This window comes from Peromyscus leucopus, chromosome 4 (assembly GCF_004664715.2).
Source record: "Peromyscus leucopus breed LL Stock chromosome 4, UCI_PerLeu_2.1, whole genome shotgun sequence".
NCBI lineage: Eukaryota > Metazoa > Chordata > Mammalia > Rodentia > Cricetidae > Peromyscus > Peromyscus leucopus.
In genome coordinates, this window is record NC_051066.1 from 113,024,311 (window position 1) to 113,042,005 (window position 17,695).

The 17,695-nt window shown below is 38.9% G+C and overlaps 1 protein-coding gene across 4 annotated transcripts in view; it reads left to right on the forward strand.

The window, feature by feature from the left end:
- The window catches only part of Snap25 (synaptosome associated protein 25), a 78,468-nt gene that overhangs the window by 45,689 nt on the left and 15,084 nt on the right, over positions 1–17,695 (forward strand). For all 4 annotated transcript variants that reach the window (XM_028884502.2, XM_028884501.2, XM_028884499.2 and 1 more), the window contains 3 exons: positions 3,814–3,949; positions 5,992–6,033; positions 11,812–11,860. In XM_028884502.2, coding sequence (XP_028740335.1) covers positions 3,878–3,949; positions 5,992–6,033; positions 11,812–11,860 — 163 coding nt within the window. In that variant the 5' untranslated portion in view covers positions 3,814–3,877. The remainder of the gene's footprint in view (positions 1–3,813; positions 3,950–5,991; positions 6,034–11,811; positions 11,861–17,695) is intronic.

The following is a 17,695-nucleotide window of genomic DNA, read 5'->3' on the forward strand; positions in this document are numbered from 1 at the left end:
AGAGCTATTTCTTGTTCACCTTCCTGTCAGATGTAACATCCTGATAAACAACAGATAGAAACCTTTGGAATGTATTAACTTAAGGAAACCCTATTCTCCACCGATCAGAGTTAAGGATGCTATCAGATATCATCTGAGGCCTATGGTTGAGATTCCTCCACTGGAATGTAACCACTTCTCTGCTTTTCCACCAATAGATCTTAGGAATGTTTTGATATATAATGTTCTTTGTTCCATTACCATTAAAAACTTCCTGAAACTACATCCTCATTGGTACTATGGATCCCACAGAAACCTAAGCCTGTGTTCCTGGGCCATGGTCACTCAAATTTAGATCCAGAATCAGCTGTCTCTTATTCCCTTTGAGGTGAGAGCTGTGTTGCTGCAGAATCCTTGATTGATTTATTCAGACAGGGTCCCATTTGTGTGACTACAAAGCCATTTCTTGACCTTATCTAGTGACACTTATTGATGCTGTAGCAGCCTAGGCCAGATGTGGTCTGCAGAGCAGCAGTGTCTGTAGAGACATAAAATCTGGGACTGCTTCTCAAACCCAGCAAACTGGAATCTCTGCAGTTTTCATGACTCAACTATCATTAAAAAAAACTTCCTGTGACCTGACTCCTCCTGCAGGAGTTACAGAAGCATTGTCTCAAACTTTAAGCTGAAAAGTGCTGATTTGGGAAAGTTAAAGGGACTACCATGATAATATATTCATTCATCCCTAAATCAATTAACAAGAAGTGAATACCTAGTAAGGGCCAGACTCTGCATTGGTGATCTGAGATCATCAGCAAGGTTCTTTAATGACTAGGGGGTATCTTACATCAGGGCTCAGGGGAAGCCTTTTGAGAGGCAATGGCCGTGTCCTTCCTTATTATGTGAGATTTCTTCTTTTGGGGTACAGCTTAGGCAGTGAATGTGCAGGAGTAACACTTGTGCCATGCTACCTGGGTAATTCCATTTCATTATTAACATCCTCTCAGCCACTGAAATAACTTCTAGTTACCATGATGCCTGTGTCCTAGAATGCAATCATGCATGGACTTGTGGGTTGGAGGGACAATTTATCAAATAGTATCCGCAAACATCCCAGCAAGTGGCCTGTTGTCTGGCTGTTCTCAGGGTTCTCATCAGGAGGCCTGTCATTGCTCTCTCTGCTTTAAAATGCTGTGTATTTGAGAATCTGTCATTCACCATCCATGCATCCATCCATCCATCCACCCATCCAAGACACAAATAAGCATGTCTTTGAGAGTGAGACAAAGGTATGGGAACTCCTCGTGGGGGGTGGAGGGTAGGGAGAGCATGAAAGCAAGGAATACAAGTGCATCTACCACATGGCTTCTCTGCCAGCCTGCCACCTGCCCATCAGCCGGCCCCTGGCAGGTTGCTGGCAGGCTGGAGCCAGGAGCATACAGCTGTTCTTCTCCTGCTGAGAATAATAACTTTGAGAGATCACCAAGGTAACACTATAGATGGGAAGTGTGTGTGTGTGTGTGTGTGTGTGTGTGTGCCAGAGAGAGAGCCCAGAAGAGTGGGAAATGGCAGTTTACTGTAGGTTTGAAAGCACATGGACCCTGCTTTCTAATACACGGCCCAACTAAGAGCAAAAGCCAGTAGCTTGTTGAAGGAGGAGATGACCCAAGAAAGAGCGAGCAGCACATCACAAAGACAGCCCAGGTCAGGTGCTCCTCTGCTTGTTCTCTGGTGGCAATCCTGAGAGAGTTGCTGCTTGGAGACTACTAGCACCTCCAACCTCAACTGGTTTCCCTGGTTTCTGCTTCCACCCGCGCTCAGCTCCTTGGCAGCATGCCTGATACCAGCCATTACTAAAGAAAGTGTGGGGGGGGGGGGTAACAGAGCCTAGATTTGTGTTGTGCTCTTAAGAAAGGGTATGAGGATATTTTGCACAAACAGGCTGTCTGAATATTAAGGCCCAGCATTCTTAGCAAGCAACGGTCAGAATTTGCTATAATTGACACACCTATGACATAAAACTCAGAAATGAGCTTTATGAAATAAAGCACAGGAAGAGTGATGATCTTGCTCACAGCCACCCAACTTCTAGTTCTTCCTGTGTAAGGTTCCTCAATTAGAAGACTTTCTTTACAGGGCTGGCTAATTCAGGGTGTTAATAATATGTACCACTTCCAGACCCCAGAGGAATTCCGTCTTAGCAACTGAGAAAGTGGTATGGCAATGTCATACGCATACAGTCACGTAGCTCATGAGATGTGTGTCGTTAACTACGGAATCACGGATGTTTCTGGTCAGGAGCCAGCTTTCTTCTCCTGGAGGATTCAGGGGACCCCGGCTCCCTCTATCCTGTGGCTCAGTCAGCCTCTGTTGTCTTGCTTTTGCTGGCAGGAGAATGATGCGAGTTCAATATCAACTTCTGAATACCCTCTGTCTGACAGGGACACACACCATCGCCATTTAGGGACCATTTCTAGCTACATGGCCATCTCCTCGCAAATACTAGAAATTTAATTCCTAGCTAAGCACCCATTCTTCAGAGACCATGTTCTACCCTGCAAGAGAAAAGACAAATTCCACTGCATACTTGACCATCTCAAATACAAGACACAATCCCAGGCCTTCATCAGATGTGCTGCCCAAAAACGTTGGCATAACATTAAAGACTTCCTTCAAACTCTTCCTTAGGTCCCTTCTGGGGACATTATTCCCTTAGAGGAACCGACTATGTCCTCACAGGCACAATGTCTAACTCCTGTGCTCAGAATTCCTTTACTTTCTTTTCCTAATTAGACTGTAGTTCTGTGGAGGTGGTGAGTTCACCGTTCTTGTTTATCATTGTATCCCTGACACAATGATATCAGTAAGTCTTTGAGAATGGAGAAGGATAAGAAGTAAAGAATGGAAGAATCAGGATCCTCCTGCCTGTATTTGTTTCATATTAGTAGCCACAAAGTGGGCTGGTCACATTTCAAGGCTCTGGACTCATACCACTTTGGAATAAGAGTTGTTTCCCTGCTTACAATCTTGACAACCTCTAATAACAATGCTGGATGATTCTAAATACAATGGAATGCTACATACAAACAAATAGAAATGGTCTTGTAATTGTGCTATCATGTGGGTAAATTTCAAAATAATTATACCAAGTGGAAAAGCCAGGCATTTCATTTATACACAAACCTAAGGAATAGCAACTAAAGTGACAAAAAGGAGGTCAACAGCTTCCTGAACACAGAAGGGTGTGGAGCAGAGCATGTAACAAAGGGTAGACAGAAATTTGGGGGATTAATGGGCCGGCTCATTTTCTTTTTCAGAGCAATAGGTTACTGAGTGTATTGTAGGTGACAAAATTTCTCAAACTATATCATTTAAAATGCAGAGTTGACGGTATCATATCAACTGTATCTCAATAAAAACTGTCTAAATATAACTAAATAAATGTGAAATTAAAAAATGTGCCAACAATGGCCTGTATCATCCTCCCCATCATTCCCAAGCCTTGTATGGTTTGTGTCTTTAAAAATATTTTAGATCAAACTGTATATGTTCTTGTAAACCTGTAATATTGCAACACTGGGAGCCTGAAACCGAAAGATGGTACAATGCAAGACTATCACAAAACATATGCAAATGTGTCTTTTCAGTGATGGGGTTGATAAAAGACTCATTCTTGGTACTTTTTGGAGAAACGGCATGGTTCTATTGATTCTTATCTGAATTTGCCTTGCATTTCAGAAGTTATCTGAACCCTCAGGACAGTGTGGCACTTAGACTTTCCAGTATGCACATATTCCTATTAGCTCTTATATTTTCCAATCTGCTTCTTCTCAGGTTCTGTAGCCAAACCCATCGCTGATTTGCTGGCCCAAGTGCCCAGCAACCCCCCACCACTACCATGGCCGAAGACGCAGATATGCGCAATGAACTGGAGGAGATGCAGAGGAGGGCTGACCAGCTGGCTGATGAGGTAAGGGATAGAGACCCAGGAGGTAGCAAAAGACTGGAAGGTTGGTGATTTGAATTCAGATTCTGAGAAAACACTTCTTCTAATGTCTCAATTTAAAAAAAAAAAAGTAAAAAGAGAACTTCCTTCTTCTTTAAGATGGCTGCAGGCTAGAAAGGGTTGATTACAAAGCCCAAATAAAATTAATGTCTTAGCCCTGACTCTTGGCTCCTAGACACTTGAGAGGGCAGGGTCCTCTAGGAAAAAACTTTATCTTTGGATATCTTGCAGCATGATATAGTTAACTCAGTAATGAGAGTTAACACTTCAAGGGACTTTCCAAGTGGGTTGCTAAGCATGGCTATTATTAAAATTGAAGTATGTAATTTGAAAATTAAGTGGATTGTATTTGTTTTTAAAAAGCAATGGTACTATGTGTTCAAAGCTCATTGCTTCTAGTTAGTTTAGCACATTTTTCCTGCTATATATGCCTTTGAGTCATTTCTACTCACTGTACGTAAGAAATGGAAAGCCCATAGAACAGTGCTGAAGTAGATCTCAATGGCAAGTTCATTATACCGCACTGCACTCAGAAATCAAATAGAAAGCAATTATTTAGAACCAATCATTCGCAAACACTATCAATCGTGGGTTGCTTTATTATTTTGTTGATTACCTATAGTTAAGACAGAAGCGAAAATATTAATAATCTAGATAAAATTTTTAAAGTATGCAAGTCTGTAGTTACTACATTAAGAAAATAATATACGAAGTTGAGGCATAGGGAGATAGGGTTGATTCTTGGAGGAGCTAGGGGTAAGAGTGAAGGAGGTGAATATGATCAAAATACATTGTATGAAATTCTCAATAATAAAAAAATTTTAAAAATATAAAAAATTTGAGTGAGTCCTCCATTATTCGGAAACTTTTTTTTTTTCAACAAAATCATCATCTTCTTTACTGAGTTTAATTCTAACATAAGGTCTTCATTCCTTCATTTGCTTCTTATTCATGAACATAAGTAAAGCTATCCAGTTCCAGTGACCATGTTAGAATTACACGAATTCATCATATGATGGCCACAGTCTACACAAAAACTGACAGGAGTTTCTGGGAGAATCAACCTGCTACACTGAATTTATAACCATGCATGCTGTGTTGTATTATGTGTCAACTCTGTCCTCTTTGTGTTTCATATCAGGACAATAGACGTGAATATACATAAATGTACTCATCTTTTTCCAGAGTCAGTTGTTAAACATTTGGCAGCACCTCATTGCTCATAGCCATTTTCTTACAAAAAGGAGTCCACTTAAGTACTTTGCAGCAAAAATTCACATCTTTGAAGTTCCTGCAGAAACATGTCCAACATAAGTTTGCTACTTAAAGGCATGGTTTTGAGAAATCACACTGGTTGCTGGGTTGGAACTATGTTAAAGGAACTGAGAACAAAGTGGCAATGCTGTGCCTGAGGGACCAGCCGCCAAGCTCCGAGTTTTCTTCATGCTTTTTCTTATCTAAGAATGAAGGTAATTATAGCTGTCTCCTATGGGCTAGTTATTTCAAACTTGCTTGATTTTTTTGCACCCTAAGGCGACAGCTTAATTTGGATTGATAACAACTTCCAGTTGTGTTTCTAGGAGCTTTAAAGGAAACTTGTTACACTCATCTCTACTCATGAAAAATCATGTTTGTGTTTAAAATTCAATATCCCTAGTCCAGGGAGGCCAAAGTAGTCCTTAGAGTATGTGAGATAGTTTTCCATGCATCCAGAGCATACAAAATGATTTTTCCAGATTACTTTGTCTTTGATATCAAGATCAGCCTCATATGGTTTTGGTTTTATGAAGATAAGCTTTCACCTGATTGCTGCAGGAAATCTGATCATGAAGAAAAGCCCAATAGGGAAGAGATTGAAACTGGAAAAACATCGTGTGTTTTGGTTGCAAAGCTGAAGTCATATATGATAGGGACCTTTGCGTTTCTCAAGTGAAGAAAGTGTTTCTGACTTTCCTAGTGCTCTATTACTTACTGCCCTTAACAATGTTTATGTTTTTCCATCTTAGTCCCTGGAAAGCACCCGTCGCATGCTGCAGCTGGTTGAAGAGGTAAGGAGTGGATTTTATTAACGTAAACTAGGTCCCTATGTTGACATGTTCATTCTGAGCTCCTATTGCTTTTGCCTAAGTCACAATTCTCTTGTTTCCATTGCTAACATAACCTATCAGAAAGCCAGAAAATACTGGAAATGTTGGCATAAGTTGTTAGTTATCAAGGTGACCTCACCACCCTCCAGCACAGGCTACCTCTATAGTCCTTACTATAGAGAAATGTACTATTTCTGAGCTCCTGTTCCCAACAGTCACAAAAGGAGGTCCCAGTAAGGAGAGTAGTGTTTAATCTATGCAGGATTTACCTACATAAAATCTTCATTTGTAATGATTTTGTTGCAACAAATTACAGCTAATTTAAAATTCTTCTGACTCCAACTATATTTATAACATTGAAAAATATGTTTTTATGCAGGCATATCATCTTTTGAAATTTTTGTATTTAGTGTTGGACACTAAAAATTATGAAAAAAAATAGGAAAAACCTTAAACAAAGAGAAAAATCTAGTCCAATTAAGTAAATACAAAAGTTCTTTTATATTACTCACTCTGGATTGCACATCCATTTGTAAAGCATTTGTAATTCATGGTTTAATGAATCCCAAACTATTTTTAAATGGGTAAAATAGGGCAGATAGCAATAATGGAATCAAAAGAGCATTTGCAATAAAACCTACTCATTCCAATTTGGTAGAACAGCAGTCAACCAGGAAGAATAAATGGATTAATTGAACTTGCCCATTGGGAGAGATGGAGTAGAAAAAGAATGGGCTGGACTATATTTATCTTAACCTAATAAAACAAGCCTAATGGTTTTTATTCAGCAAGATGCTGCTTCAGCCACGGTTTGAATGTGACTGCTTATCAATGTATAAATTCATGTGTGATTATCTTTTCTAGAGATCTTGGGCTTTCTCTGGCAGAATGATTAAATGAGCCTATTCAGCCACCCTATGCTACTATAAATTGCTTATGCAATGACATGAAAGGGGAGGAAAAAAAGAGATAAATTTTACAAAGGCTTAGAGGAAAGGCAGCTGCCTCTTACACTATGGGTGCAAATGCTGTCTTCCTTTATTCCTGAAGCTGCAGCTCCTCAGCTAGGAGTGAAATGTGGCTAAAGGTGAATGACCACAGCAAGAGTGGGGAGAAGTAATGATACATTCTTTGGGGGAAAAAATCTGTTATTTCCAAAATGACGCACTGAGCTTGCAATGCAGCACAAATTGGACCCCACAGAGAGGCAGCCCTCCAGGCCCTCAACAGCATAGGAGAGAGCAGCCTTCTACTCAAAATGAAGGGAAATGTCTGTTTTGCTCTGTTCTAGGGGCACTGCTCATGCAGAGATGCCTAAATGCCAAGAAGAAGGCAGATAGCCTCTATTCTGGACTGTTGGCCATTTGGCATTAATGTATTATTTTCCAATTTGTTGCAAGCAAAACACAAAAAGAGCAAGAGCTTGGAACATTCTTACATGAGCTGAGGTTAATAGGAAGGAGACTCAATATTTAACTTCTATAATCACTTTATTGTATACTACAGTATTATTATCACAATACACTTCATGACCTACAACCAGAGCCACTTTTCACTTGCTTGTGTAAATACATGAACATACTATGTGCACTTCTCAAGCTGTCTCCAATTTGCTCAGTTGTGCAATGTTGAAACATTGCCCAGACTATGGAAAGTAGTAGAATAAATGCATTGGAATGCACCCCTTTAAACTGGCCCTTTGTCCTTCAGTCTTGCGAACATGAACCCTTCTCTCATGTATGTCTTCTCAAAATGAAAGTAGTATCAGCTAGTCTTGCAAAAGTCTGTCTGCTCTAATTTATTCTAAGAATAAAAGCTCCATTGATTGAAGTAGGATTCTCAAATTATATGTTTTTGTTTCTCCTAAATTGTTTCTCAATCAAGCATGAAGTTGAATCTTAGATCAAGGTTTGAAAGAGATGGGTGCAATCTTTTACATCTAATAAATGAGAGGAGGCTGTTAGATATTCCATCCTGAGGAAATTGTGAGCAGGGCATTATTAAAGTAGACTGGCTTGCTCTTACTTCCTCCTGGGTCATTGTATATTTATAGTGAAACATTCCTCATGTCTAGGGCATTGGCTATTCAGATGATATTCTGATTTTCAATCAAAAAGGAAATTCTCTTTAAAGGAATCAATATTAAATATTCATCAAGGGCAGAAATTATTTGGAAAATATGAGCTTTGAAATACCAGGATTTTACTCACAACCCCAAAGTCCATAATTTGAATTGAACTGAATTTTTATTTAATTCAGTTTCAAAGACAGGAAAGGTTACTAGAATTGAGAAGTCTCCCTAAGGCAAATAATCCACTTCCCATGAAAGTACAGCTTTATGCTATCCCTAATAAACTCCAGAGTATAACAGCAGAGGAGGCTGGGGACCTGACTTTTAATAGAAGTCACCATCAGCATTTCAAGGACGATCTAAAGTTACTCAGAGGTCAGTGGGGAAGTTTCAGAAAAGTTGATTATCACAGACAGGTACAAAGGTTAGAGACTTGGTGGCACTTGATTCACAGCATGGAGCTGGGAACTTAATTCTCGTGGATACATTTCAACAAATATATATGTCTAATGTTGGAAATAGGAGAGAAGATACAAATTGTTTTACTGCAGGGAAACCAAGTAAATAGCTGTCCAAATTCAAGATCATACCTGCCTTGGGAGCATAAAAGAGAGAAGAATTAAATCTAGACAAAGAATCATTAGGATGTTCTCCAGGAGAAAATATTTGAGAAGAAAAAGATTAATTCTGCTGATGCTAAATGCAGAAATGGAGTCTGCATATCAGTGTCTTGGGCTATGAAGCTTGAGCCAGAACAGGCCAGACTGCTTTAGGCAGGCAGATTTGACAGCACCACAGAGCCCTGCATGAAATAGTTACTAAAAGCCTAATATTTCACGAATGTCTCAGTGTCATATCTCTTTCTAGACCAGCTTATCTTTCAAAATGCCTTGGCAATAAAAAGGAAAAAATTCTAAAAAAGCCAAAGTCGTAAATGTGAGACTTTCAGTTCTAAATTTTATCAAATCAAGTTGGCAGTTCTTTTTATTAATCAGATGTGACATCCTTCAGAGTTCAAGAGAGTGCCCGGTTGTTCAGGCTTTAGGGCAGATGCCTTGGAGTTCGGGGAAAGCACCCCAAAAGGACAGCAACAAAATATTCTCTAAACACTTGCATAGTCTATTGGCTAAATAAATTCATCAATACATTTTAAAATAAAAATAGAAAAATAAATTTCACAAAAGGAAGAAATGAAAAGAAACATTTCCTACTCCTTTTAGGTGGGCTATTTCCCCAGCAAATTCAAAAACAAATGAAGAATTGAGCTCAGGTAAAACTAGAGCCATTTTCTCTCACCCTCAATCTAGGTATTAAAGCACACGACTCTCCCATGAATTGGAGAGAGTAATAATTTGCTTCCTTTGCAGGATTTTTTCCATCCCAGCCCCTCTGTCTTCTAGAACTCCTAAGAACAAGCCAGTCATTTTGATAAATCCACCATCAAAATAATAGAACCAAATTTAAGGAAAAACCTCTATTGAGAACCTACCATGTGCCAGCTATTGAGCCTAGTGACATCATTATCACCATCATAATCAAATATATGTTAGCTAGTTTAACACTTCAAGCCACATTTTACTACTGCCTTGATTTCCCTCTTTAACTCAGAGGACTTGGAGACATTTGGTGCTTAAGACTTGCTTGAGACACATAGCAGGAAATGGTAGACATGATATTTATGAGCATGAAGCCCTGTTTCATAGTATGGATTCCCATATACAGCACTTCAGTTTCATTCTGCCATAATTTTCTTTTTCTTTGAGAATTCCACATAAAGCAAAATGTTCTGAGGGTAGTAGCTTGTCCTAAAAGTTCTGAGATTCCCTTCACATCAAATCCAGCATTGGAATATATTCTCACTCAATATCCATGAACTTTGAGAAGGCTATGTTGTGCAGAGCTCATTTTATCCTTATAATTACAATGGGAAGTGGGAGAGCTCTTAGTGCCCCCATTTGGCCATAGGGTGAGCTGATACATAGAGCATTTGAGATTGGAACAGTAAGAGAGATCTAGAATTTGGAATCATCTACTGAATCCAATTCCATTGACCAAGTTGTTTCTCACACTGAGAAATACCACTGAGAGAGCTATACATTTTTTTGTCCCTTATCCTTAATGTCTGGGATAGAGTAGCTATCCAGTACACTTTTACTGAAGAAGTGAGTGAAAAAAAAACACATAAATTAAATAATAGTGGATAGAAGGAAAAGGGATAGAAAGACGTGAATGAACCAATCAGTAAACCACACCCTTTTACTTTGTGTCTCTTGCTCTACCTTCAATATGGGAAATAGACTGTGGAAGTCACTCAACCTTGTAGCACAACCCAACTTTTCTGACTCCCAGGCCAATACTTTCTGTTAGGTTCTCCCCAATTGGGACAGTGTCAAACACTCTTGCTCTTTCCACCTAGTTCAGTTCTAGTTTTGAAACATGCAGCGCCTAATTGGAAAAATGTAAAATTATACTTTTAGGGCATTATAAAAATAAGTGGTACTCACTATACATCACAGAATGTTATGATGTTAATAGACAAGAGCTAGGCTGATAAAAGTCACCAACTTTTCTCCAACTTCTGTCCCCAGCAGAATGGAATAGGATCTTTGAGCAGAAAATGTTCTCCAACATGTTTCTGCACTGTCAGATCCACATGCCTGAATAAGCCACCTGCAGAATTGGGCAAAGGAATAATTAAAATGTAGACTAGGGTAGATGGGAGTCCATTCACAATATACTTAAGAAAGACTTCAAGATGCCTTTTGTGGCATAATCTCTCTATAATCTCTCTGGTTCAATGTGTGTCCCCCTGTAGCATGCAATAGAGCAGGTTAGGTTCCTAGACATGGACACTCCCAAATCAAATAAGACAGTATCTTCACTTCTTCCCCCACCCACTCCCAATCCCCTCCTTCCAGTAACCTAGGTAAGTCTTGGCTTGTGTGGATAAAAAGCAGCAAGACTATGTGTGTTTCTGCAGATTGCTGCACAAAAGAACTGCAGTGACCCTGGACAGGAGTGACTTTCTTACACTGCATCATTGTACAGAACTGTCGATTTCAGAGAAAAATATTTTCTGATCTCACTCTGTCTTCCAGATTTTGAAGAACTTCTCTCCACAGAGAAAAATCAGAGTTAATTTCCTTTTGAGTTGTGCTTCTCAGCCTCTGTAAAGCCACACTCTCCTGTGATAAACCTAAGTACCAGGACTCTAAAATCCTTATGTATCTTCCATGGGGCATCCCTCCCCTGGCCATTAATGCACACTTTTTGGTCAAACTTTCCAGAGAAGAAAATGCAACCTAGAAGACTGTGAAAATGTTGCTTTCTGTGTTAGGAAAACTATAGGTATTTTTACTTTCCAGGCATAAAATGATTGTATGGTATTAAGCACATGCATTCCTATGCACACTTACTGTATTGTAGGATGTGGAGGGTGTGCACATGACTCCGAATGGCTCTGAGAGTCATTGATAAAGTCCACCTTTTACCCAGTTCCTGTTGGTCCCTACCCAGCCCCTTAATGCTCTTGTCATGAACCTTCCCTTTGTCTCCCTTTGGTCCTTCTTCATTTTCCATACTAAGGGATAATTGTCTCCTTACTGATTTCTCTTTCTCTTTTCTCTCTCTAACTCCTTTTCAACCTTGCTACCATAATTGGAATATAGAGTAAAGATGCTGGTATCAGGACTTTGGTTATGTTGGATGAACAAGGAGGTAAGTTCAGATTTCTTCAGTAAGAACAATTCTTCATCTGAATAAAGTTGCAGTTTTGATTTTTTTTTTTTTGTGCACCCTCAGGTGGCCATTCTGTATGTGTTGCATGTGTGTGCAAGTGTAAGAGTTTTAGAAAGTTCAGCTTCCTCTGTTGAAAATATTGAATATGGGGAAGTCAAGGCCTTCTTCATGACTGAAATAATGATACTGTTGTCTCTATTATGTACATTGAGAAAACAGATTTTAAAAGCAAAATCTATGTATGTTTCCTAAAAGACAATATTTTAGACAGTGTTGAGAATTTTCTTACTCTTCTTACCACCAAATTTTCCCAATAAATTTGGTTTTCTTCCAATAATATCCAGGTTATGGGATATAGTATATGAGGTTATACATTTCTCCCAACCAACCAAATTTAGTGTCTGAAAGTTTTAGTTTTCAAGTCACTAAGAGATTCCTCTAAATAACTAAAAATTATTTTTCCATGGTATGTCTCAAAAGTAGAAATTTTAACTAATTATGATATTAAAGATATTTTAAAAGCATTTTTGTAAAGACTAGAAGTAACAAAACTCAGAGAGTCTGGATGTTAGTATATCATCTCTACACACTAAAGTAAAAACTATAAGGGCGACCATATAGTATATTTTCTTTTGACTCAAAATATCTAGCAATATGGTGATAATATACATAATTCTAGCTACAAGCTCTTTACCTGTTTCCATTTTGAATTCTTATAATAATGAGATGTTTGAACATTTTCATACTTTGTAAAGGCATTAGAAAAAATTATGATTGTGATTATTTTCCAGTAGCAAATATAAGAATGTAAAACTCATTCTAGCAAGGCTGTGATAAACTCCAAGCACAAATTTCAAACTGAGAGGAAAATTGCCATGATGATAGCCTGGCATAAAACACTTTTCCTAAAATATAGAGAGCATATGCATATCATCAAAGGGCAATAACTAAAAGAAAAGTGAGAGTAAGATATAAATCTTCACTTTGCAAGTCGACATGTAAAAATTGTCTCAACTATCAGTGATAATAGCATGCCAGTTTTTAGCAAGTTGATACAAAATTTAACAATTGATAATAACCAATGCCATAGTATGTTGAAAAAATAGAAACCACTAATTTGCATAGGGGGGCTGTGAGCTGATACACATGTTATAAGGAACAATTTGATAATAATATCTTCAGTTTTGAAGTGTACCTATCTTTGACCAAAACATTCCATGCCTAGGACTTTGCACTGCAGTTAAACATTTACAATTATGTATAGAAAAATGAATATGCCTTACTTGTAGTTTATTAGACTAGGAATGATCTAAATATTTGTCAGTGGAGAGATCAACTAAGTCAACTATGATATGGCCATGAAGAGATATTCTGCCATCAATACAGTGCATAAATGTTTAATGACTTCTGGAGAGTTAGAGTTGGAGTAAGAAAAGAAGATAGAAAGCCATAGTATTTGAAGTGTCCTGAGAAGCAATTAAAAGCATTTAAGATTTATTAGGGAATGCTATGATGGATGGATGTAGATAGTAAGAGCCTATGTATGGTAGCTGGGTGTGGTAGTAAGAGCCTACAGACTGTGATATGAGTCTAACACCTGGAAAAGGAGCTGAAAAGTAAAGGACAGAGTGAGAAGACCACCAGACTGAAGAACTTTTCTGAGAAGGTCTCAGCTAGGTTAATGGGGAGCCTGGGAGCTAAGATCACCACCCACAAGTAGAGAAGAGAAGACCATGTTGGGCAGAAATGCTACAAACCTGGCAGCCCACCATGCCTAGATATTAGCTTGTAGCATCTTGAGAAAGCATGACCTTAGTATGAATGCCATGCAATTCACAAATGCAAAACTACACCCTACTTCTCTGACAAGTTCCTCCCATTGCTATCATAAAGGGGCTTTTGTTTTTATAATATTTATTTGTGTTAAACGTTTAAGAAAATATACATTAAATAATTGTAAAAATAGGAGGGAAAAAACAATTGTATACCAACTCCATCACTTTTCTCCCACTGTTCAAATTAGTTTGTTGAAATCTCTAAAATTAAGAGTCTAGTTGAGTTCTGTTCTAAAGGTATTCCAACAGGGTCCATCTTGATATTTGCTGCAATTACTTGCTGGTTTGATCCATGTGGCAATGTCTCAACTCTGAAATGTGGGGTGCAGCAAGTCATTGCTTGGAAGGTTGTGAAACAGAAGGTGCCCACGCAGAAGAGTGACAAAGCACTCTTTCAGTTCATAGTCCAGTGTGGGAAGCTTTTCAGAAGCAGGAAGACTTGGGATACTGTCTTTTCCCTTCTCTATAAGGTACTGACATAAAGACATGACACGGAAAACAGTAGACAGAGACACAGTGCCCTGAGAGAGAAAGGCTGGGGCTGTCGCTCCATTGTAGCGCTACAGTGAGGTCCTTATGTCAGGCCCCAGCATTGCAAATGGAAAGAGAAGAAGAGAGGTAGAAAATGAACAGCCTGCTTACCTGAGGTGTAAATATCTTTGTACTTTGATGAAGAAAATCTAGAGGTACAATTGCTAAAACCCCCATGCATATGCAAAAATTCATAATTCTTAAACATGATAATCCCCACAAGCATCTAGATACTATTATCTCAAAAACAGAGAACAGATTTCCCCCCCCACAGGATAGTGAATGTTTTCAGATGAAACATTTTGGAGTCCTTTGGTAAGCATACTTCCCATGAGAGCTTGTGTTATAGTAGATTGTAATGAACAGCTCACACTGACAAAAAATAAAAAATAAAAACTACAATTGTAAATCTCCAAAAGTAGGTGATCTGGGGCTTGTTTTAAGGGATACATATTCCATTTTTACTAGTAATTTAGGGCCTTTGCAAGTGATGGATGAGTGTGCCCTCCACTATCCTGCCTTGCCTCTTAATAAACATATTTAATTGTGCAATGTTTACTTGTTTAGATCAGTAACTGCTTTTTGATTTCTCTTCAGTTTATGCTGTACTAATTTTGTCTATGCCTGACATCCAGAGTATTAACTATTTCTACCTCACAGCTGCTCAAGAGACCACAAGCAACAACCACCCTCTTAGAGAACCTTTGTATCTACTGTGGAGGCAGGCCAGACCTCTGCAGGTTGTCCAACTGAACAATCGCACTGTGAAGTTCCTTATAGGATTCTTGTTTTAGACCCAGGTATCAGGGGACACCAATGAGCACCAGGAATGACAGACAATTCCGGAGACATACAGAGCCCTGGGACTTTTGTTCCCCTAAAAGTGATGTCTCCCAGGAAAATCTTCTGAATGGTTCTGTATTAACATGGATAATCTAACCTTTCATTTCCACTTCTCTTGTTTCTTTTTTCAGTCTTTTCTGGATTGTTTGTTTTGATGACTCAGTCCAGGCTCTCTGAAAACATACCTGTGATGAGCTCTAAATTAAGTAGTAAAATCTCTTACCACTGCTGGTAGAAAAAAAAAAAAAAACCCACAAAATCAAGTCCAATCTAGAGTACCATCCAACCATCTTAAAGTTAATGGTACTACAAAGCAGTGTTTGACAAAATACCCCAACCCCTTGCTAATGTTTAGTCACCAACCTCAGTTCAGAATGGTTCAGGCTGTTGTTCAGTGTGGTAGCCACAGTGGATATGTGGTTATTTCACTTTGTTTCAATGAATTTCACAGTGTTCACCATTGCTCAGGAAAGTGGGAATCATACAGGCAGTGTCTTTGGACTGGGTATCAGTATGAAGGCTTGCACACCAGGTAAAACATTTAGTAGGTTTTACTTTAGGACCAGGCCGAGTTTCTAAGGCTCTTATATTCCTCTCCTTAGATGATGCTAGTAGAAAAGATGTCTAATCCCTAAGAATCTGTCTTCTACTAGTGAATCTATCAGAGACAACTAATCACTCAAATAGGGCAAACAAAAATGTTTCGATCTCTGCTAATAACATGCAGTGTTGTCTACTAGAAGACTGAAAGATTCCCATGATAAAAAAAAAAAATGTTCACATCTCATCTCCAAGAAGCAACATAAAAGCTTAAGGAGAGAAGACATAGTCAACCCTGTGCTATTATGCTGTGAGAACCTCACAGATGGAGCTCTACACGGGAATGAAATGAAGACATGGATGTTCTCACGAACTTCTTGAGAAGTGCTTCACAGAAATTATTCCAAGGCAACCAAGTGTTAATGTGTCAAACATGTCCATAAACACAACTCAGCACAGTAAAGTTGATATTGTAGCTAGAATACCCGGACGAAATAGTTCCTAGGCTTTTTTTTTTTTTTTAAATCAAATTCGGCATCAAATTTTTCTCTTTCAGTCAGACCTTCACCAACAAAGCTGGAAATCCATGACAGAATGAAGCTTTCAGAAGTGTGACTATAGATGTGTTCATGTTTATCTTTCAATTACCTAACTCATAGGTCCAACACTTAGGGGTCAGTTCACATGTATACGTTACCTCCTATTCTCTAGAGGCACCAGGAATAAGGCTTCTGAAATCTTGTCAGAGAGTCATGATTTTTGCAAAACAAAAAAGTAGTAATTGTTTTCCAACTTAAGAGAAATGCATCCGGAAGTCCAAACACCAGAAGATGCACCCTTCTGGATGTGCGTTGTTGGCACTGTTTGTGAGTTTGCCCTTTAGCCCAGGAACCTCCTTATATCCATCCTACTACAGCACTCATCAAGCTATCAACAATTCTTTGATTTGAACCAACATCCTTATTTCTATTTGCATGCATGATAGTTCTTTGTTTAATGACATTCTGATAAAGGCATGAACCATGTCAACCAAGACATGTAGGAGGCCAAGAAAAATTTTAAAGTTTTAGGGAAACACTGTGTCCTTTCCCTTACACCACAGTCCTCTTACTCAAGTATTAAATTTGATTCACACACTGATTTATTATGTTCTTAAAAGGAAACTGGGGTTAAGTCATTAGTTAAAAAAAAAAAAATCGAGTTTGGCATGGTTGTGCTTACAATCATGTCCTTAGGATGCTGGGCTACATAGGAAGATCCTGTTTCAAAATGTCCCACCAACCAGGAAGGGAAGAAATCAAGAGAAAGGAACGTTCCCTCAAATATGAGGAAGAAGGAAGGGAAAAAAATTCTCCTTGCACGTAGAGATTTCCAGGACATCCCTGTCTCTGTGCACCCGACAGAAGAACGGCACCGCTGTCCCTCCATCCTGAATAAGCACTGCTGTGTTTTCATCAGCTTCTGAAAAACATAGCAGAGGCAGCAGAGACCTCAGCAGTGACAGCTTCTTTAGCCTTACTGAAGAGAGCAAGAGTAATCTTTTACTATCCAGAATCATGCTGTCCCTTCTTGGGTCACTAGTGAGCCTCCTTTAGGTCCTACAGTGACAATTTCCACATCATATGCATATGTGAAGTAGTTTTCAGGTGATTGTTTAGGCCTTCAGGAGCTTATCAGTTTTACCCTAGGCATGCCTTTACTTCTAGAGGCGCACTCATCAATGCATGCATGGAAATACAGACAAAAAGAGGAGTAGGGTTGTAACTGGGTGTTATAATTAGACAGCCAAAGTATCATATTGCACTTCTCCTTTAATGGTCTTAAAAGCTACTTGACAAATCCCCTTCATTAAACTTGCAGTCACCCTAATGCAGTGACACTTTTGAGAAATTAATCCATTTGGTTTATGTAACCCTGGCAACCTAGAACTGATTCATTTTTATGAGTATTGAGCTGTGTTTCAGATGCACTGAGGTCAGCTTTCCTTGTAGCAATGGCACAGTGCCATTTTTGTGTGGCAATCCATTGCCCCTCTTCCAGCGAGACATACATGCTTCTTGTTCTC